Raw genomic sequence first — 23,264 nt, 5'->3', positions numbered from 1 at the left:
ATGTAAAGTTATTTTTATTTTTGTCACACACTGCAATATGCAGACAGTAGTACCAGATTCCTGTGAAAAGCTAATAAAAAGAGAACACAACCGTCTTTCTTTCAGCTGCAAGGCAAAGCAAAAGAAGCCAGGACATTTACTCTTTTCTGTCTTGTGGTCATATAATTCAGGAAATGGCTGTCATATAACTAATGTAACTGGCCAGTGAAAAAAGAAATGCACATTGATGGTAAAGAACGGCTTTCACACACCTTCCAAGTTACTTTTCCTCACACATTTATCTTCAATTATACTCCCTGCCTTAGCATCTGTTGATTTTCTGACTATGCACATCATTATTAACAAAGAAAGGAGACAAGGGGCTTATAGCATATCTTTATTTTGTAAATATATCAGCCCCCTCACTGCCTGGGGGCACAAACAAGACCTTAATCTTTTGAAGATGAAAGTTCATACACAGTACAGTAGAGGTAGTGAAACATAACTGAGTTAGGAACAGCCTTTAGGGGGCTGACACCACCAATGCTAATATAACCAAACACCGTGCGAAGATCCTTGCAATAACAGCCATGACTTCTTTTTATATATTGTAACTGAAAGCATATCAGTCTCCCAAGAGGCTCGGGCTAAGCGGCCAAAGAGCTTCCAAATATGCAAAAATGGTGGTTTGCTAAGAAAAAAGAAGAAATAAACAAAGTAATCAAATATAGTAAATAAAACACTAGGAGTAACTTTACCACAGAATTCTGCCTTTGCTGATATAATGGGGATGGCAAAATGGTTACTAATGCTAACTTCACTGATACAGCATCCAGGGTTCAAATGCCTTGCCTGGTCTGTGTTGGAACAGAATTTGTGTGTGGTAAGTGAATTCACAGTTCAATCAGCCCTGTGTTGGTGTATGAATGAGTTACCTCTGACATTGCAACTTATACAGGGCTGGGTTAATTGGACACTATAAATTAACACTGTATGGGTGATGGCAGAGGGAGGTGTGAGAGAGTATGCCATCCAGGGTTTCTGCTTTGAGCACAAAGTTGCACCCTCCGTGATCCTGAAGTGGATTAAACAGGTTTGAAAACTGACAGAAAGCCTTGGTCAAATCCTTCTCCTGCCATATGCTCACTTGATGCTCATATTACACCATCAGTCCTTGCTTTGCAAAACGTCAATCTGCATCATTTAGATTTAACACATTTTTTTAATTCAGAATAATAACAATGCAAAAGTGACATGTGCATTGCTTTTCTTGCCATTCTCAGACGCTGTAGGCTTTTACATACAGTCATAATAAAGTGAAGTCTCTATGTGTCTCGATAAAAACAGAGATGGAGAAGGAGATTCTCTTTGCATTTTAAGTGTAGACCGTGGTCCTTTACCCATATGGATTCACCAGGTTAGTACTGTGGAACATTTAATAAAACTGCTAAAAGTACTTTTTTTAAAAAATTTGTCTTTTTTTGTAGCTACATTGTAGTTGTACTCTTTATAGAGTATACTAGCTGTGTAAGCTCCTAGAAACTATTGAAATTGTCAGAAAAAAAACTGAAATGCAGAATCAGCGGTTTTGTTTTGCGGACGTGCTCACCTCCCTTGTCTATCAGTGGCTAAGCGAGTTTCTCTCTCGTTTGTCTTTCCTTGGCGGTTTTACTTTGGCCACGCTTTCTTTCCGCTTCATGCTGTAGCATAATACTTCTTTTTTCTTCCGACTCATTAATTTGGGGCCGCCTTGCTGGTTCTATGAGCTTCATGCTGTAGTCTCGTACTTCTGTTCCGGACAGACAGACACACACACTTCCACATGTAGACATTTATATAGGGTGCTCCAGATCTAACTATGCAATTATTGCATTGCATTGTATTAAAAGTACATAAGAAAAGATAAGATAAGATAAGATAAGATAAGATAAGATAAGATAAGATAAGCATAGAATAATCAAAACTGTTCAGGGATTTGTAATATATTTTCCTTTCTCTGCTTTCTTTTTCGGTACCTCTGTGGTGGTATTTTGTAAGTAGCTGGACAAAAAGAGAAGGCCATTAAACCTAACAAGCTCTAACTAACAGCTACTGTAAGCTACCCCAGTCTCTCACACAGACACTTTTTAAAAATTTGTCAAGGCTTCCACTTCAGCTAAACACCTTTCTTTCTTTTTAAATACACTTCACTTTAATTTTAACTCATGTCCTCAAGTGTTAACTAATAGAAAGCTGAAAGAATTCTGCTGGATCAGCTTTATCAATGTCATTAAGAATTTTAAAGTCCTAGATTAGGTTTCCTAATAGCCTTTGCTGAATCACACTATAGAGATTTAATTCCCTTAGCCTCTCATAGCAGAACATGCCCTTACTTTCAGGGAATCACTTGCTAGCACCTTATTGCACAGCCTTCAGAACTGCTATGTCTTTTTTCTAATATGGTGACCAGTAGGACTATAATGGCACGGCATAATGTCCCTTGATTTACACTAAATATCTTTCATGTTAAACTTTTTTGCTTTTCCTAGATGGTGTGACTGTTATGTCAGTTGTTCAATTGTTCAAAGTTTATTGTCATGTGCATAGTAAGGAAACACGTTTCCCTGTACAATGAAATTCTTTCTTTACTGTCCACACCAAATGCCAATGGTTAACACACCAATGTATAAAGTTAAACATAAATAATAAGTAGCAAATAGATAATAAGTAACAGAGGCAGCATAAAGTGTAAAAAACAGAACAGAAGTATAAAGTGTAATGTGCAGGTAGGTGTGTGATGGACAAGTCAAATACAGTTGTGTGAGGTAGATAGAGTGAGGTGAACCATGGTTATAAACTCCAATCAGTTATTTAGGAGTCTAACGGCCTTGAGAAAGAAAGAGTTCTTTAGCCTGGAAGTCCTGCATTTCATACTTCTATACCTCCTGCCTGAGGGTAGAAATGTGAACAGTTCGTGTTGGGGGTCTGTGGTCCCTGAGGATTGAGGCAGTTCTCCTTCGGACTCTGTAGTTGTAGATGCTCTGCAGAGAGGGCAGTGGAGTCCTGGGAGCCTTTTATGACAATTGGCTGGAAAGAACCTCCAGTGCTTGTCCAGAGATTTTTATTGCCTGGCCAGGGACAGGGACATTTTGGTCTGACCAACAGTCTTTAACACATGTAAGCCTTGGAAGTCAAAAGACTGATAGAGAGAAAACAAAAATTGCCAATTCAACTGCATATTAGCATCCATCTATTTGAGGATTCAAGAAGCATTTTGCAGATGTGCTACTGAATTCTCTGATTTTCATTAAGCAACAAATTATTACTCATTTATCATACACCTTTAACTAATAATGTCACAGTTAATAATGACACCACTTACGTGCAGTCAAGCAATATACTGAATCAACAATGAAGAGGAGCGATTATAGACAGCACAGTGAAGAATGACCAGCAGAAATTTGGAAACATTAAGCAAATGCCAACTTCTTTGCTTGCTTACAAATGTACTGCCAGTTTCAAATGCGACTTGACCAACTTAACCACAAAAATAAAATGGCTAAAATGCTGGAAGTAAATAGCATTGTTAGCTTTGTTATCTAGAACGTTTAATTTTTTTATTTTCTGCACATCTTTTGGAAAACTAGACTTCTTAATTGTCAAACATAATTCAGATGGAAAATGTGAGAGTACATAGTAAATGATTTATAAGCTTCTGGCTTTTTATTAAAAGAAAAACAAATGTGCTTTGTCCTGTAATAGTACATCCACCCATCAGCCTTTGGCAGGTCTCTAAAATGGATCCTTCCTGTTGAGAGAATGTTCAAATTGATAATTTATTAAATATATATGGATGAGTAGGTAAAAAATAAGTGAAAAAAATTGTGGGTAATTCAGATGTGCTATTCTTAAAATTTTATTTTGCAGTTCTGTGTCATGCTGACACGTTCATGACTAGTTGCTTGTGGTGGCTGGAGCGGGACTCGGATAAGCCAAAACTGAATGCACTCGTTGAAAAGCTATGAGATGGGGAGGATGGTGAGGGCAGTATGACTCACATTTCCTACTCTTTTATCTCTCTCTTCATGGTGGGTTTCACGAAAGTCTACTTATCTCCTACTGCTAGTTATGGGTAACTGATTTCTAAATAATAAATCAAAAAACTTTGCTCAAAATGTGATTTTTCAAGTTCACATTATTCTATAATTATTTATATTAGACAGACAGATAAAAAGTGTGGTGGATCTTTTACAAGATTAAGGGCTTTGACGATGGATGGCAAGACACCCAGACATGTGAAAGCCTATCCTGGGAGCATCCCAGCTTTAGATAGGGTGCCAGTCCACTGTAAGACACGTTTACACCCACACTCAGGACAACTTTTAAAGTTGCTACTTTACTTAACATGTACTCCTTTGAGATGTGGGAATAAAAAACAGGAGAAAAAAATCACCAAAAGCCCACATGGATGTGCTTGATGGCAATTTGACTTTCAGGAAAAAAAATGAAATTTCATTAGATGGCTCAGGCGGCACAGTGGCGTAGTGGTAGCGCTGCTGCCTTGCAGTAAGGAGACCTGGGTTCGCTTCCCGGGTCCTCCCTGCATGGAGTTTGCATGTTCTCCCCGTGTCTGTGTGGGTTTCCACCAGGTGCTCCGGTTTCCTCCCACAGTCCAAAAACATGCAGGTTAGGTGCATTGACGATTCTAAATTGTCCCGAGTGTGTGCTGTGTGTGTGTGTGTGCGCCCTGTGGTGGGCTGGCGCCCTGCCCGGGGTTTGTTTCCAGCCTTGCGCCCTGTGTTGGCTGGGATTGGCTCCAGCAGACACCTGTGACCCTGTAGTTAGGATATAGCGGGTTGGATGATGGCTGGATGGACAGATGGCTCAGTTGATGCAGAATAATAAGACATCATTTGGATGAATCAGCACACAACTTTCCCAACTTAGGCGTTACCTTTGGCACTTCAATGTTCACATTAGTGCAAAATTCCAGACTCGCTTTTTTAAGGGCTAAAACATACGGTATATGGATCTTATTTTTAACTCTGTTCAAGTTTCTCTCTTTTTATGTTGAATTATAATTAATAACTGCACCACAAAAGAATTCTGACTGAAGTTTTTATCAGATTTATTTATTTTTTTTAAGTGTGGCTGTTCCCACAAAACTGACACTTCTACATCTCTGTGGGAACATTTTTTTCAAACTTCTCATATTAACAAACAACTCAAAAGAATCGCTAGAACTATGAAACCTTGTTGTTCTTTTTAGTGAAACAAGATATAATTTCAAGGGCAATGGAGAGCTCAAAAGCATCATGTGAGATCAGCCTCACAGGTGGTGGGCAGGAGACGTGTAGCGACGTGAAGTGCTAAAAGCTGGGAGCTCTTAAAATTTAGATCAACACAATTAACACGTTCCTCTGGAAAAATGCCAGCACTAACAAATAATGCAAATATACACAGGATCTGAAACCTTTGTTTTCAACATTATACTAAAAAATGTCTGTGACATTAAACACTAAAAGATTTTTCTAATTGCCCTTTATATTCCACTCATATTAAAAAACAAACATGTTGTGTAAAAAGCACTGACACAAGCGCCTTCTGCTTATCACAAGTTCCTGTTGCATCACAGCCTTTAATACCACACTGGATATTGTGAAAATGTCTATGGGGAAAAAGAGACAAATGAAAAGTATAGGATCACAAGAACAAGTTTTGACGTGAACAAACCATCCAGCCTGAAAAAAACTCTTGAATTTCTATTCGTTTAGTGACTCTAATTTACCACTGAGTCAGAGTTTTAAAGTAACAGGCTTTCTGAAATGAGCCACTCAACCAGGACTCCTTTTACTTCAGTGAGTCTCCATTTGTTGAGGCTGCAGAAATTATATTTCTTTAGCCCTTCTTGATACCTTTTCATACTTTAGTCCAGGAATATATTCTACTTGGGCTTTAACCAGCATGATGTGTAGAATAAAACTGGTCCCCCAAATGATTTACACAGAACATTCACAACACTACCCAGCATGCTCTACAATAGCAGCTTTTTATTAGCTTTTTTACACAGCAATGAGTCCATTGTCTTTTTCAAATGGTGTACTCTATACACATTAACATCCCTCATTTGGGTACTCCATTCATGCATCCACCCATGTAGTGCCAATACATGACAGGGAACTCTTGCTGAGAAAAACCATAACAATAAACGCAACACATGCCTTTGGGACAGGGAGGAAAACTGAGAAATATTACTTGTCATTAGCTCTGTATGGGGCGGCACGGTGGCGCAGTGGGTAGCGCTGCTGCCTCGCAGTTGGGAGACCTGGGGACCCGGGTTCGCTTCCCGGGTCCTCCCTGCGTGGAGTTTGCATGTTCTCCCCGTGTCTGCGTGGGTTTCCTCCGGGTGCTCCGGTTTCCTTCCAAAGACATGCAGGTTAGGTGGATTGGCGATTCTAAATTGGCCCTAGTGTGTGCTTGGTGTGTGGGTGTGTTTGTGTGTGTCCTGCAGTGGGTTGGCACCCTGCCCAGGATTGGTTCCCTGCCTTGTGCCCTGTGTTGGCTGGGATTGGCTCCAGCAGACCCCCGTGACCCTGTGTTCGGATTCAGCGGGTTGGAAAATGGATGGATGGATAGCTCTGTATAATAAATGTTAAAGAGGATATGTAATGCTCATTTGATAAGTAAGATCTTCCCATCCATCCATTTTGAATCTGCTGAATTTAGTTTGGAGTTGTGTGGGTCAGAGTCTATGCAGGCAGCACTGGGTGCAAAACAATAACTAACGCTCAATGGACTATCATTTGATCACAGGGTCCACTAACCATTCACACCTGAACAATGGAGAGTCACCACTTCTACTGCACATCTGTGAGGAAAATACATGCAGACAAAAAGAGAACATGCAAACTTCACACGTGCACATGGGACCAGGCCTAGATTCGAATCCTGGCCCCCTGGAACTGTGAGGAGGAACCAGCAACAGCAGCACTAACTACTGCAACTCTATGCCATCATTGTGCTCATAAGTAATCATTTTTATTCATAGATTTTATACTTTAAACATAATTTATCACTTGCCTTTCCAATTATTAAATCTGTCCAAGTACATTTTTAGATATTTATCTGTCTCAATAGGAATCCACCCAAGTTAGAATCATCCTCACATTTACCATGTTTAAAGGTAGCTGTTATTGCAGTCATTTGTCTATGTTAATAGGTACTTCATACAAGTCCAGTGTATTTATTGAATCACGGTCACGATCACTTCTGCTGAGAATGTTTAATACAAAAGTACTTCCCTTGAGTATACTTTCTTAGATACTCCATTAAGTCTAACACAAACTATACATAATGTCTAAACTTTAAGTGCCGGAAAATGTGCTTTTTATATAAATGTACTAGTAGTAATAGTAGTAGGCAGTGGCTCGTTTAGTAGTGGAGAAGTGTCAGTCAGTGATCTTATGAAAGGACTTTGTAGCTCCAAACAAATTTGGCTCAAATGGTAAAAGGTGTCCATACCCGTTCAGTGCTCTGCTTGCTTCACTCTGCTGCTTGCATCTACTCATCTATGTAGAACTTCATGGGAGTTAAGAGACTGTTGAACATCATAACTCCAAATATGTTTGGCTATGGCCCAGACTGGTTTTATAGAGTAATTAAACTTCTATTTATAACTTACTGTTAAAAGTAAAATCAGAATACAAAGCATACTCAATCATTAGAAGAACGAGTCTGCAAAATTATATTAATCTTTAAGATGTTGAAAGATATTCCCAGACTCATCTAGATAAAATTCCTTTAAAAACTAATTGGGAGATATATTCATGAATGGCTTTGTAGGAAGTTCTTGATTTGAAAGTGCTGATTTTACAGGAGCATGCGGCAACTTCCTGAAGTTCAGAGACTCTTATAAGACACCATCTCTTCAAATAGACTCAGCCAGATCAACAGGTGGGACTTGAGTTACTATGTATAGGTGAGTCGGCAGACATGTTGTGATGGTATAGATCACCATATCTTACAGAATCAGATTCAGTCTTGGAATTTGCTGGTTACACCTCACACAGTATACCGTATGCTTTTAAAATGTCTTCAATTCTGTAACATGTGACTACACTGAAATGCATAATTCACAACGCAATGATTCTGTATATGAAATGTTACCAACATGGAACAGATGAGTTACTGCATATGATACTCCGTATGAGTTTGCTAACTAATTAAGACCTTAAGAAAAAACCTAAAGGTTTGTAATTTTTCTATGTCTTCTTGATTTTCATTCTCTGCTCACAGCAGTACATTAGCTCTAGTCATCAACACATCATTTAGCCGACTTTCAGATGTCCTGTAACCACCCTTGTTATCTTTTGGAAAGAAGTATTTATCTTATCAACACTTCACTATATTTGCTTTTCCTTTAAATCTCTTAACGTCTCTCACATTACTCACTGACCTCTTTCTTACTTCTTAAACACATAATACAATATAACATTCTTAAACCTGCCTAATCCAATCTGGCTCTGTGCAAAAGGCAAGAACCACCTATGGATGGAGTGCCAGGCGATTGTAGTACCCATACACACGCTTCCACAGGGTCAATTAGGAATTGCCAGTTAACATAACATGCACGTCTTTGTCATGTGGGGAATGTGTACACTGATAGAGAATGTATGTGGAATTTGAACCAAGAACATTGGATTTGTGAAGCATTAGTACTAACCAATGTGCCACAATACCACCATTATCTTGATTTTCGGAAAGTATTTGATAAGGTCCTACATGAGAAGTTGGGCATCAAATTAAATGAAGTGTTAGTTCAAGGTATAGTCTGTAGATGGGTGCAAAGTCTGCTAACGCACAGGAAGCAGAGGGTTATGGTGAGAGGAACCTTATAAGAATTGGGTGGTATTAAGAGTGATGTCCCTTAGGCATCAGTGATAGGGCCAGTGCTATTATCTCTCTCTATATAAAATCCAACGTCTGTCTGTATGTCTGTCCACTTTTCATGAGAGAACTACTTAACGGATTTAGATCAGGTTTTTTTTCTATAATTTGCTTGAACATTCCGGTTGATTTCGCGACTTTTCTCATTGCGCTATATCATAGTTTGCTTGCGGTTACGATTTATTTGCGCAAATCCAAGAGACACACAGTGGGCCGAGAGGAGCAGGGCCAGGGCCCTCCTCACTCATGTGTCAGCCTCGGGCTTATCTTACATCCGCTTAGCTAGCAAATGAGAGAACTACTTAACGGATATATATTGGGTTTTTTCTATAATTTGCTTGAACATTCCAGTTGATTTTGTGACTTCTCTCATAGCGCTAAGAATCATAGTTCACTTGCAAGAGCAATATATTCGTGCTAATTCAAGACAGAGGTTACAGGGCAAGGGGACGGGGAAGCGTGACGTCAGGAGTGGGGAGCCAGACAGGGCCCTCACTATCCTTTTCACTAATACACGGGTAGAGCCGCAAGAGACGGATAGTTAATAAATATAAAAGATTTGAATAGGAATATAAATAACAAACTGGTTAAGTTTGCAGATGTTACCAAGTTAGGAGGATTGGTAGATAATCTGAAATCCATTGGATCGTTACAGTGGGAATACAGTCATGGCCAGATTTGAGGCAGTCAAATTTTAATGGAAGAAAATGCAACATAGTACATGTAGAAAGTAAAAATGTTAGATTTGAAAATGCTTCAGTATATCTGTGACAGACAAAATTTTACAGCAGTAAATGCAATGCATTACACATAGGAAGTAGAAATGTTAGATTTTAATACACAATGGGAATTCTGAAACTTGAAAGCATTCCTTATGAGAAGGACCTAGCAATCATAGTGAACTTGTCACTATCAACCTCCAGGCAGTGTTCAGAAGCCATTACAAAGGCTAACAGAATGTTAGGTTATATCGCACAAGGTGTAGGGTGCAAGTCAAAGGGGTTTATGCTTAAGCTTCATAACACACAAGTGAGGCCTCACCTGGAGTACTATGTGGGGTTTTGGTCTCTGGGCTACAAAAAAGACATAGCAGCGCTAGAAAATGAGTGAGTAGACTAATTTCATGCCTGCAGTAAATGAGTTATGAAGACAGATTAAAGGTGTTGAACTATTTCAGTTAAAGCAAATGAAGATTATGAGGGGCATGATTGAAGTGTTTAAATTTATGAAAGGAATTGGTATAGTGGATTGAGACTGCTACTTTAAAATAAGTTCAACAAAAACACAGAGGCACATTGTTGAGGGTAAATTGTGCACAAATGTTAGGAAGATTTTCATTGCAGAGAGAACTATAGACACATGGACTAAGTTACTAAGTAGTGTGGTGGGGAGTAGAGCTCTAGGGACATTCAAAACACAAGGAGTAATTAAGTGGCTAGGATTGGCGAGCTTTGTTGAGCTTACTGTCTTGTTCTTGTCAAAAGCTTTTCTAATGTTCTGATGATACTCATGTTTCCACAGCCAAATTAAAATTTTACAGAACCATTCATTATGCACAGTGTAATCATTTATATTTTTTCAGTTTATTTTGGAGACCTTACAGGAACTATGACAAACAGCTCAGTATCATCCTGTGTGTAACACAACTTTCTTCATCCTGGTTAATTTGATTCAGAATCACAGGGGCCACTTCTTATCATAGTAGCACTGGGTGTAAGACATGAAATAGAACCTGGACAGTGTGCATTCCATCACTGGGCCTATTCATTCACACTCACAGACACATCTTCAGAGTCAATATGGAATCATCAATTAATTCACCAATTAATCAAACCAGTTTGTCGTTGGAGATGAAGGAGAAAAACTGATGCAGACATGGGAAGAATGTACAAACTCATTAAGGACAACAACCTGTCACAAGATTTCATGCTGGAAGAGCAGTGCATTTTTAGTGCTGTAACAGCCGAGGCTACGCCAAGTGGTGTTTGAATCCTTTAGTTCTTACTAATGACCCATCAACTCAATATCCTGGTAGCACTTTCCTACTGTCCTATCCTCAAATACAACAGATAGCCTAACACAACTTGAAATGAAGAATGTATTTGCATGCACCATCTTGTTTGCACATATTTTCACTTAAATTCACTTTTCACACAAAAAAATAGCTATGTCATAGGTAGCAGTTAGATTGGCATCTGTCCATTATCTAAGGGGACGAAGAAACTGCTGCTTGTCATTCCCATCATCCTAAGTATGTCTTACAGCAATGTCTTAGGGACCACAGGCTGTTATAAGGGGGGAGTGGCAATCTTAGCAATCCCTCAGGAAACACATCACATCTCTGCTGAGGGTTCAATAGTTAGTTAGTTGTGGCTTTTTATGCCATCATTATGCCTTCTCCAAATCTTTGAGGTGCTTTATTTTCAAAAACTAAAGGTTGTTTAAGCATAAGGTCAACATACTGTACATACCTGTAGTTAATTTTAGTTTAAATTATTTATGTTTGTTATTGATAGTAATTTTGTTTCACTGTCATTTTATTAAAAACTAACAGAAATACTGGGCATTGTCTGGGTATACTTGTATAAAAGATTAACGTAAGAAAACATATATTTTTGTGCTTCTCAAATTCTGGCCTTTTTGTCAAAACTGGCTGAAATGCAAGTGTCCCATTTGTCTTCTACACTAACTTTTTGATAAATATCAATTTCCCTGCTCTCATGAGTCAGGAATTATTTCATATTGAGTACGGCTGGATTCAATAACTGAAGTAACTCCCTCTTGGGTAGGAACTATGAATGTTTCTTCTCTGTATTTCCTGGTTTACTGTGGTTTCATGAATAGATGTTCATCCCCACATTAATACACCGGATGGCTTGTTGGATATTGAAACCAAAATTTTGAGAAAATCAGTTCAGCCATTTTTGTATGAATGGCGAACAAACAAACAGGGAAACAGACAAACAAACAGACTGCAATTTTATTTATATAGAAGATTTCAAAAATGTTTTTTCTGGAAATAAGTAATTAAGCATTATGTACTTATAATATTTTCAATAACAGACATTTTCAGTGCAAGTTCTAACTTACACACAAAATCAGGTGACAAACATGGACAGAACGTTTTACGAGTACAAGCCTGAAAAATCAATTTTCCCCCTAACTTATCATGCAATATTATCTACTCTGCTTCAGATATGATGCTTTGTTTGTCCTTTGCTCATTTTGCCGTTATGGATGGGCCTTTCCAAAATGAACAGTTCAATCACAAATCAAATTAATGGTACAGAACAATGAGACACTTTGCATCTTGTCACTGTTCACTAGTAATCAATCTTATGAATTTCCAAACATCATATGTGATACTTTATTTTATTTAATTTATTTTTTTTGTGGATTCTCTTGTGGATTAAGGAATTAAAATACCCATAAGCAGTTTGGAAGACATGTTTTAGGATGGCAGTAATGCCATAAAAAGATTTAAAGGGCTTACATATCTGTGGAGAAGAAGGCAGAAAAAGAGCTCACAGCAAGAGGACAAACCAATGCCTACAAGGAAGATAGGCAGAGGATGTTTGCCGCCTATTAAGTGTTTTGAGTTGCCATTATTTTTGTTCAGGATTCTGGGCAGCATAAAATAGCAGGGCTGTTACAAGTCATGCTACAGAGTACATTAGGATGAGTGGCATAATGGTTAGTGCTCCTGGCTCAGTGCATTAGGACACTGGATTCAAATTCTGATCTGGTCGTTGCCTGTGAAAGTGTTATATTTTGCTGTGTCTGGGGACCTTCAACTCTAGATTGTTCCAGTATGAGTGAATGAGCACTGCAGTGGACTGGTACCCAGGCCAGGGTTGGATTCTGCTTTGCTATTGATGATGTTCCAGCCCCTGCAATTGGATTTGAAGGTAAAGAATTTTTGGATCGGCACTAAAATTTTGACATCAGTATTGAAACCAACTTTCAGATATCAGTACCGGTAGCAAAACAGCTTGGAAGTAAATAACGGATAACTCCAAAATTCCCTACCTTACTCTAGCCTCACTAGTGCACCACACAATTGCTTGCCTTACTCATGTGCCACACTATCACGATACACTATACACCACTTCCCTGTTGATAGCCACAAACTTCCAATAAAGTTCCAATCGTGATGAACCTGAACTTTTCCAGCTTCTCTACAGTATACCACGCAACTCGAGGGTACAGAAAATTGTACCATTCCTATTTTGGACACACATATCTGATAATGACTGATAAGGTAAAAAGGCAAGTCTACAGCAAATAAATAACAAACTGTCCACAATTAAATGCAAATAAATAGTGTAAACTAGAAGACAAGATACTGAAACCCTAAAAGCATTAAAAGAAATGTGCCAAAAGTGTGAAAGTAGATGTTTGCCTGATGAATGCATGGAAACACATTTACTGAAAAAAAAGACGTGAGAAGAGGACATGAGTAGTTTCAGTATGATCTGTGGCTTTGTATACTTTCATCACAATTAGGAAGGAGAACATGTGATAGTCAGCAGCACTTTGTGGGGAAAATATCAAATACCATGGACTTGAAAAATAACAATCCATTGTTAGAAGAGTTAATATAACAGAATTTCTTAAATGTTAAAATAATATTTGAATTACTTCATAGGTAAACTCTATAAACAGACCAAGGTACTACAACACTGACGCAATGTTCAAAACACGTGCCCTTTATGGTTCAGTAACAGCAAGGCCCCTGCAGATAACAGCACTGCTTCCAGCCACACTCAACTACTGAATTCTTTTGGCTCAGCCAATTTGGCCACTTCTGTGTCCAGTCTGAAACACGGCTACAAAGCTGGGGTTTAATTCCAAATAGGGAGGAGGTAAAGCAGGAGGCAAGAGTAAACTTGATTTGGTAGCAGTTGTTTCTTAACCAGGGATACGTAAGTCCTTCTGATCATTTCTGCTGAACACACCTATTGGTTTACTGTTTATCATAAGGGGATAATTTCCTTTACAAAATATGAATGGCCTAAAAATTAGTATTTTTGAGTCTAGAGTGCCAGAAATAGATGGAAAAGGCTCAATGTCTTGCATAAGTAGACATCAAGATGTACAGTATATCTCATGTGGGTTTTTTTTCATACCAATGTGTTAGGAGGCAGTGGACAAAAAAGCTGAAGTGATTTCAAAGGGTTCATACATAATTCTTATGAACACAATAAACAGAATACTACAATACTGGGGAAAGAACATAACAATAATTACAGCTGCTAGCAGAACCATTCAATGGCAACTAGGGCTAAAGCATAGTCTGACAGCATTGAGAACAATACAGGAGGTGCCACAGAGACAGCGCCAGTACTTCACAGGGCACATTCACTCATGCTGGGCCAATTTAGAATTGACATTTCACCTAACACACATCTTTGGGATGTTGGAGGGAAAACTGTCCAGGCATGGGGATCCAAAGTCTAGATTCTGGGGCTGTGAGGCAGCAGTGATAACAACTGCATCACCATACCTCTTCAAAATGTACCTGAAAACACCTTAACTTGAAATAAACTTTTACAAACTTATGTTTCCGGCTAAAGTTAAGAACCAATAGACAAAAAGCTTGATTGTTTCTGTCAAGGAGATGGCAGCACACATACTGGCATCATGAATTTCCATCTCACATCAGATGCTAACCCGGATATTTAACAACAGCAATGACTTTTCACACAATTTGGCTGTGTTATTCATCTCCTAATGAGCTGTAAAACTCGTGTAAAATCTAAACTTAACAGCAATCCAAAAATACACTTCTCCACCTCCTTGTAAGTAAGCATTAGTGTGAAGGCCCCACAAAGATTCACACTTCCTTTGACTGCTGACAGTCCTTATTTATAATGTCTTGCTAACAATCAGATTGAACCTCATTAAATAAGAAATAAATAAGACTGCCACCCAAAAGCACATTGTTAAATATTCTTTCTAGCAGAATATGCCCGGCTTGGATGTGATAGACTTTCCATGATGTGTGCACCTGTTTTGCTTCAACCCGATAACATCTGCCTATTTCTCCAGGCCCAACAAACTTGGTCTTCCTGTGAAGAATACCGGACCACTAAAATAGTGTATAATTATTATGCTGTTTGGAATGCTAAACATATGCATAGAGAGCTGGAGCCTATTACTGTGAACATAATATTCAGGTCAGGTCAGGTTGGGGAGCAAGCTCAGGTACCGTGCATTGCCGCATCCACCACATGACGAAACAGCTCGGGATCCTGTTTGGAAACCTGCTAGGCAGACACACAGTCCAGTCCGACCCTCCAGAAATGACCATCTATCAATCGCAGCCAGGTGTTACGTGGGTGTCCCCTTGGCCTGGTCCAGCGGCTCACCCTAAGGGAACCACGCCACATAGCCATAGTGCCGTAACTGACGCTCGATCACAATGCAGGTGATGTGCCTCATTCAGGACTCCATGAGCAACTGCTCATTCAACACAAAGTCAAACCAACGGTACCCAAGGATTCCCTGAAGAGACACAGTACTAAAGGAGTCCAGTCTTCGTCTCATGTCACTGGATAGCATCCATATCTCTCAACCATATAGCAAAACAGGAAGCACCAGGACCATGACCTTCACCTTTTTGCAAAGATATCAGAAGTGCCACATTCCCCTTTCCAGCAACTTCAAAGGAAGAGTCACCAGGGACATGAATGTCACTGTCAAGGTAAGTAAGCATAATATTGTATTTGAAAAAAATCTTGAGAATGTTCTTGACCTGCTATCCAACTTAATAAAAGGAAAAATGTATGCGAGTCTGTCTGTGTGTCTGTCCAGTTGCTATGTCTCTAGCACTCCAATAGATGGCACATCACAAACATTAACCATGCCTTTACAAATCCCATACCAAATGGCATATAACAGAGACAAACAGTATGTATTGTATGGTGCACTGCAAATGTTAACACTGAGGTCTACATTGATTACTTAGATTTAAGTCTTAGAAGGGTAGCACAGCTAGTGCTGGATTATAAAACGGGGTACACACGAGAAAGTTATCCTGTGCATGATAAGGGGCACCACTCTGTTTTAGCGGCAATAAATGTAGTCATGTGAAGGTAATGAGTACAACCCATGCATACCATGCTTTGTTTTGTTAGTTATATTATCTCTGCGTATGTTGGAAAGAAGATGTGCCATATTCATTGGAATAGAGCATTTTGAGTGTGGAGCTGTATGTTCATGCAGGCTCCTTCAAAATGATACATGAGGGATTTCCAGAAGAATATACTGCTGTGAGTGCTCCTAAAGTACCTAAAAAAAGTAACATGCCACTGGTTCTGTGAGTAATACAGTTCTCCAAACCAGGAAATCTTCCCATCCTTACTCCAAAAGTTTTCACCAATAATGCGGATTGTATAGAAAAAAGTCAAGCCAACACACCAATTATTTCACAAATGTCATGTTAAGGTGTCCTCCATGATTTGTGAACTACGTCTTTGTACGCTGCCTGGGCATTAGCATACTCTTCCAAGTTCCCTAAACCCCATAAAAATTAATAAGTTTCAGTCTTCTGCGGTGGGTTGGCACCCTGCCCGGGATTGGTTCCTGCCTTGTACCCTGTGTTGGCTGGGATTGGCTCCAGCAGACCCCCGTGACCCTGTGTTCGGATTCAGCGGGTTGGAAAATGGATGGATGGATGGAAGTTTCAGTCTTCTTTATATAGATGCCCATTTCAAACTTGTTCTACCAATCATTATAGGAAAAGAATAGCTGAAGTGAATTTGATAATGCTATTTTAAAAGGTTATCATAATGATTTTCAAACATTGATAGCCATCATAAAGGTTACACATGAGCACAATTTAAAATTATTATCACACGTGGAAAAAAGAAATACAGATATCTCATGTAAAACAAGAGTGTACTTCAAAATATTACAATCAGTGGTCTGCTGTTACTTGTCAAGCATTTAAACAGCTACAACAGAGGAACATCTCAGGGGTAGGATCTTCATGTTCAGGGGAGCTCTCTGGCTGCTGGTGTTTGTTCCAACCTGTTTCTAAGCCAGCGAGTCAGTCCTACTTTTAACTGACATTATTTAATTAGCTGCCCTTTTTCTGTTCTTATTCTGTATTCAGAAACACAGAGAGGTGTGAGATTCATATTTAACATCAAATAATCTGAAGTGTCTTTTGTTACTTTCTTCCTTTTAATTTATTTTTTCTGTCATGTTTCCTATCTTAATAGTATCCAAATACTAACAATAATGGAGTAGAGTAGACTCCGATGCAAATGATACCAAATGTTAAAGGACAGCAGCAAGTTTATTGTCATATCAATCTATGTGCTCATTAGTAAGCAAGGGTGTAAGTAACAGAAAATCTGAAATAATAAAGAGAATAAATTCATCGGTATGGACACAGGTACAGTACTTGCTGAATTCTTGTAACAACAACTCACAGACTCTGTTAACAATTGTGGAAAGGGTTAAAAGGGAAATAGCAGCATGTCTAATAATGGTAAAAGCAGAAGCTGGTTCAGATGTAAATCTGCAACCACAGCCACAGGGCTCCTCCATGACCCTGAAGACCTCTGTCTTATGGTGAATTACAGTGCATAACACATAATGGCATTTTCAAACCCACTTCATCCAGTTTAGACTTGCATAGGGTCACAGGGAAAGCGGGAAGCATCCCAGTGCCAGTCTGTGACATGGCTCACTGCCACACATGCGTGGGCCAGCTTGAAACCACCAATTAATGTAATGCAAGCATCTTTTGGGATCTGGCAGGAAAACTGAAGTCCTAGCAGAAAACCAACACAGACAAGGACAAATGCAGCAGAAGTATTTAAATCTGGAAGACTTAGACACCATAAAAATTGGGAACAAATATCAATATTAACCACACTTTGAAAAAAGTATGTTTGCAGTCTAGATGATTACTTTTCAAGAAATACTAGGTGAAAGATGTATTTTCCACCTAATAATTCTAACAACATAAATAACATGTTCATCTGCAATTGTTAAAAGAGTTAAAAGCACAATTAGTTGTACTCAATTATAAAAAATTAAATACAAATAGAAAATAACAATGCACAAGTTTAATGGCTTGGGCTACAGTATACTATATTATATTTCCATATGCAACTAATTACTGTATGACCACACACTTGCAGCATATGTGAGAATAATGTAATTTCCAATTGTAAATGTATTTACTTAACATATATGAAGAGAAAGAGAGAGAGAGGGGGGGGGGGGGTCTGGGAGGCACACGCTTGTACTGCGCATTGCCGCACCCACCACATGACAAACCAACTCAGGATTCTACATTAAGACCTGAGTGCAGCCATGCAATGGGTGACACCTCACCTATGGTGCTATAAAATATACACTAACATTGAATGTATCTTTATTTAATTACAGGTTGAAAAAATAATAGCATAATGTTCATCCATGTTTATTGCAATTAAAGAAAACAAGTAAGTAGGATGCACATTTCAGTTTAGTAGCTTGAAAACGGATAGATGGATGGGCGGATTTTATTCCAAAGTTTCAAAATTTCCATCGACTAATATTTTCCTGTAGACACGTTAATTACTCAACAAAAACACACAGAAAAGGAAATATTCGGCATGTATTAATTTGTATTTATCCTATTACAATGGAATCGTATTATTTCAGATAGATAGATAGATAGATAGATAGATAGATAGATAGATAGATAGATAGATAGATAGATAGATAGATAGATAGCATCAAGTAAGCGCGCACTTACAGAGAGCGGCGAGCTGAGCGCCACAGCAGTGCTGCCAGCGGCGCTTGCCTTCAAGTCACCCGGAATAACGATGGGGTCCGGTGACAAGGACATCGTATTCATGACAGCCGGGTCTTTGTCTCCGCCACAGTTTGACCACGAAAAGCCGACAGCCTGAAGTGTAAAAAAAAGGAATTCTTATTGGCATCAGTTCCTGATCTTCCATTATCTATATGATAAAAATGCGATCTAACAAGATACATATAGATCATAATTTCGCGTTTTCAGTATTTTCGTGATGTATTTACAATACAAATGAAGTGTTGCAGCTGAGACAAATTGTCCACAAATCTTGCTACATCAAACTGTACATATACGTTCATCTATGTTAAACTGCATATAAACATATACATAGAAATCAATAAGACATTTCGGCAAACGTCACATATAAAAAGACATGTGACTAACCTTTGCAGAATTTAAGTGAACTTTTCGAAAAATGAAATCGTCGGCTGTGCCCGCTACAATAAATATACATAACAAGTAAACGTGTGAGACTATTGCCATTTTCATTGAGATCATTCGATCACTGCAGTACTTTAATCCGCAACACGGAAGAGTGAAGCAAAACCATTCAGCAAATCTTAGCGCTCGTCAGAATGTCAGCTCGCCAGGATTGTATGCAGCATGAACGTGATCATCTGGTCTGCGATGTTCAAAAGCGAAGTTCAGCTGTGACAGTTTCTATTGTAAATTACTTCCTTTTTTGTAATAACAACACTCATGGGCTGAACAGCAGATATTGTTTTGTGTTATGAAAGCGATCCTACTGCTTATAGAGACCTCTTGAGGAAGGAGGACCATTAATAAAATGTAATGTCAGTAAGTAAGCATTGTAAGTAAGTAAGTGATTGCCGTTAACACTGACCTGAAAAAGTACAAAACTGGTTTATATATACGGGCACTTATGCTAAAAGTTAAACTATTGTATTTATTTAATAAGACAAAGTAATTTGTTTTGTCATGTGGAAATCCTGTAGAACAAAACACATCTAAAATCAGGAGCAAAGAACGTGAATATTTTAACAGTACCTGCATGTTGGAGTGCGCAGTTAAAGGCACTATATAAAATAAAGATTGATTAATATACAATATATTAAAGTACAAAAGCAAATGGCTCTGTAAACGAATATGGACACATTTCAATAGATCTGTCGGTGTACACTTTACTAGACTAAAGGTTAGTTCCAATCTACAATAATCAATTAACCTGTTTATAGGTTTGTAAGTTCTTTATTGTCATGTGTGCAAAGTACAGTGAAAGTCTTACTTGTATCTGCTAATCAACATGTAGCAGGTTGGCAATGATTAATGGTGATTTATTTAAACACAATATGTAATAACAGCTGAAAATGAAAAATTGTTAAAACATAAGTGATTTAGACACTGCAGTTCACTTTTAAAAATAAAGGTGCCATAGTTGTTCTTCAGAGTGATGCCAATGGGGAACCATTTTTGGTTCTCAAAAGACCCATCTACATGAGCTTCCAGAAAGAACCTTTATCAATTTTGGTCAATAACAGGATCCATACATTAAATAACTATAAATAGATGCTAAAACAAATTTGCAAAATACCAGTGAGTCATACTGTAATTTTTTAAAGAACGCTTGCTGCATACATTAGCACAGGCTAAGTCTATGTTTTCATAATCTGTTAGTGTCCTGCTAAGTAGAACACTACCATATATTAAAGATTTCAGTTTTTTGATCTTTACGTTAAGAAGTTTTTCAAAGCACAAAGAACTAACTTCATATAAAAAGACCCCTTCCCACAATGGAATGGTGCTTTGTCAAGCAATACAAGGAACAACACAGCCCAGAAGTGCCATTAAAGAACAGTTATGTTTAATAGTGTTGGATGTGAAGAAGGCCTTAATTCCAGAGTATGCAAAATTTATGAAAATATGAAACTCACACTATTTTGACCAAATCTGTAACAATCACTGTGGTTCAAATGTGGATATCTAAGGTACCTTTATGAAGAAATTCAAAGATGTCCAAAACCCCTCACCTAACAGCTTAACATCAGCATTTATAGTACACATCTTGGTATTTATAGTATATATTTATAATTTATAGTGCAAATCTTGATAGTCTGTTGTTATAAAGATACATGCCTAAAGAGTAAAAATGGTTATGAAACAATGATGGGACTTACTCATGGCTGTTACTTTACTAAAGTGACAAAGCACAGTAACTCCTTCAGTAAAAGCTACTACACCACAAATGATCTGAGAGGTTACCGAGAAAACATGGGTAAAAACCATCATGGGAATATCCATCAAAGGGTGAGCTGTTTGATGTCAGAGGAGGGAGTCACTTTTATTCCTCAAATACATCATGTGCTCAATATATAGCATAAAAACAACATTGATCATTAGAATAAACTACATTTCATCCATCCATCCATTTTCCAACCTGCTGAATCCAAACACAGGGTCACGGGGGTCTGCTGGAGCCAATCCCAGCCAACACAGGGTGCAAGGCAGGAACCAATCCCGGGCAGGGTGCCAACCCACTGCAGGACACACACACACACACACGCACACACACACACACACACACACACACACACACACACACTAGGGCCAATTTAGGATTGCCAATCCACCTAACCTGCATGTCTTTGGACTGTGGGAGGAAACCAACTACATTTCACAAATATAATAATAATGGAAAAATAGTTAATACTAGAAACTCAAAGGATACCAAATTGCTGGTTTGGAAGAAATGTACAGACTTAAAAATTATTTAAATTATTATGGCTTCTTTAGCAGATGTAATAATGCATCAATATTCTTTATTATATTTAAAATAAAAGCACAATGAAGTATATGATATTTTGCTAGAGCCTCTTCCCTCTACATTTCACACTGTAACTGTGTTTGACATATGAGCATGTAAAAGTGTGGTGATGGCACGGCCCCAGCACACAACAACAATGCTTGTCATGTGGATCATCTTATATACAGTAGCTTAAGCAATTAAGACCTCTGGAAAACTGCTCGGCAGTAGACATGTAAGAATTAACTGCTGGAGTTCCAAACTAGTTAGGGTAATTTAGACTAGAATATTTCCTTTTAGATTAGATTAGGTTAGATTCCACTTTATTGTCATTGAACACAGTACTTGTACTTCAGCAATAAAGTGAGGTTTTGTATCTAACCAGAAGTGCAAGATAACAAATAAATTTACCTTAATAAATGGACAAGTGTCTGTGTGTCTGTGCGTGTGCTTCTGTGTGTCCATCTAGTTGCTATGTCTCAGTTATATGCTATTTGTTTTGAGATTTGTAAAAGCAGTGCTAATGTTTGTAATGTGTCATCTGTTAGGAAGAAAAATGCAATGCATATGTCTCTGTTATATGCCAATTTGTATGGTACTTGTAAAAGCAGTGGAATGTTGACAACAGCAGATTGGTAGCAACTTTCTTGCAACCACATCGATCATGTGAATGCGTTTATAGCTAATGATTGATAACTTTGCAAGAAAAATAACACTAAATCGATGCTCATGTAAGGAAATGACTTGCGTCTCTAAATCAAGCCAATGCGGTAGAGACCACCAGCCCACTTACTCTTTAAAACACTTCAACTATAAGAGTGTTCAGTTCGACTTGTGATGCAGAGAGGAAAATGGGCTACTCTATCCAAGGAGGAAAAAGTTGACACAAAGGAAAAGGATGGGATGTGTATTATTATACCAGACCAAAATGGACAACCCTCATATTAAATTAAAAAAAATTGAGGTATACATTAATTAATTAGATTTCAATCCATCTTAGATGGGTGGCACAACAAGTACCGTATACTGTATACTTGTGTTTAAGTTCTCCCGCGGATAAGTCAGGGCTTGATTTTACCATATAATTTCTGGTATTTAATAATGTCGGTTGTATAAGTTAAATGCGGAAAACTCATGTTATCGGTCCAAGAGATTATGATATGCTAATGCTCACCTGATAGAGTAACCATGGAGCACACTGCCTTTTTTTCTAAGTATTGTGCTACGGTAATACCCAAACTATTCCGGTCGAAAGACAACCCAGCGAAAAGACATGTCGGCGAAAGACATATCATTAAAAAATCTCTTTGAACCTAACTATTACCTAACTGGCAAAGGATGTCACCGAGTTGTCTTTTCGCAGAGTTGTCTTTTCGCCGAGTTGTCTGTCGCCCAGTTTCCCCTGAATGGGTAACTGCGCTGCTGCAACAAAATTTGATGTGTCTGAGAAAGTAGTGTGAGATTGGAGGAAGCAAGAAGATGTAAAAAAAAAAAAAAAAAATGAAGTGTCTTATTTTTGAACGGGCACATAAGTCGGGGTCTGATTTTATGATCGATTTTTCGGGTTTCGAGACCTGAGTATATATGAGAAGCGAGTATATACGGTATATAAATACATAAAACAGACAAGAGTATATAAGGGATGATGCACACCTGCCAGCAATGAGCAAGAGGCTTCAAGTTTAAGTGAGTTCTAAGCATATTTATTATCCTTGTTCTATGGGAAATAAAGGTTAGCAACTAGTAGTGAAAGAAGAGAAGTGTGCCATAAAGCAC

The 23,264-nt window shown here is 38.3% G+C and overlaps 1 protein-coding gene across 1 annotated transcript in view; it reads right to left on the bottom strand.

Annotated features, from left to right (window-relative positions):
* The window catches only part of gm2a (ganglioside GM2 activator), a 33,295-nt gene extending 13,823 nt beyond the window's left edge, over window positions 1-19,472 (bottom strand). Inside the window, exons 1-2 of the mRNA XM_028813217.2 lie at window positions 19,112-19,472; window positions 18,665-18,817 (exon numbers count right to left, since the gene is read on the bottom strand). Coding sequence (XP_028669050.1) covers window positions 18,665-18,817; window positions 19,112-19,225 — 267 coding nt within the window. The 5' untranslated portion in view covers window positions 19,226-19,472. The remainder of the gene's footprint in view (window positions 1-18,664; window positions 18,818-19,111) is intronic.
* Between the last annotated feature and the right edge of the window lie 3,792 nt (window positions 19,473-23,264).

This window comes from Erpetoichthys calabaricus, chromosome 11, assembly GCF_900747795.2.
Source record: "Erpetoichthys calabaricus chromosome 11, fErpCal1.3, whole genome shotgun sequence".
NCBI lineage: Eukaryota > Metazoa > Chordata > Cladistia > Polypteriformes > Polypteridae > Erpetoichthys > Erpetoichthys calabaricus.
The sequence above is the reverse complement of the archived record's forward strand: the minus strand, read 5'-3'. Positions and strand labels throughout refer to the sequence as shown.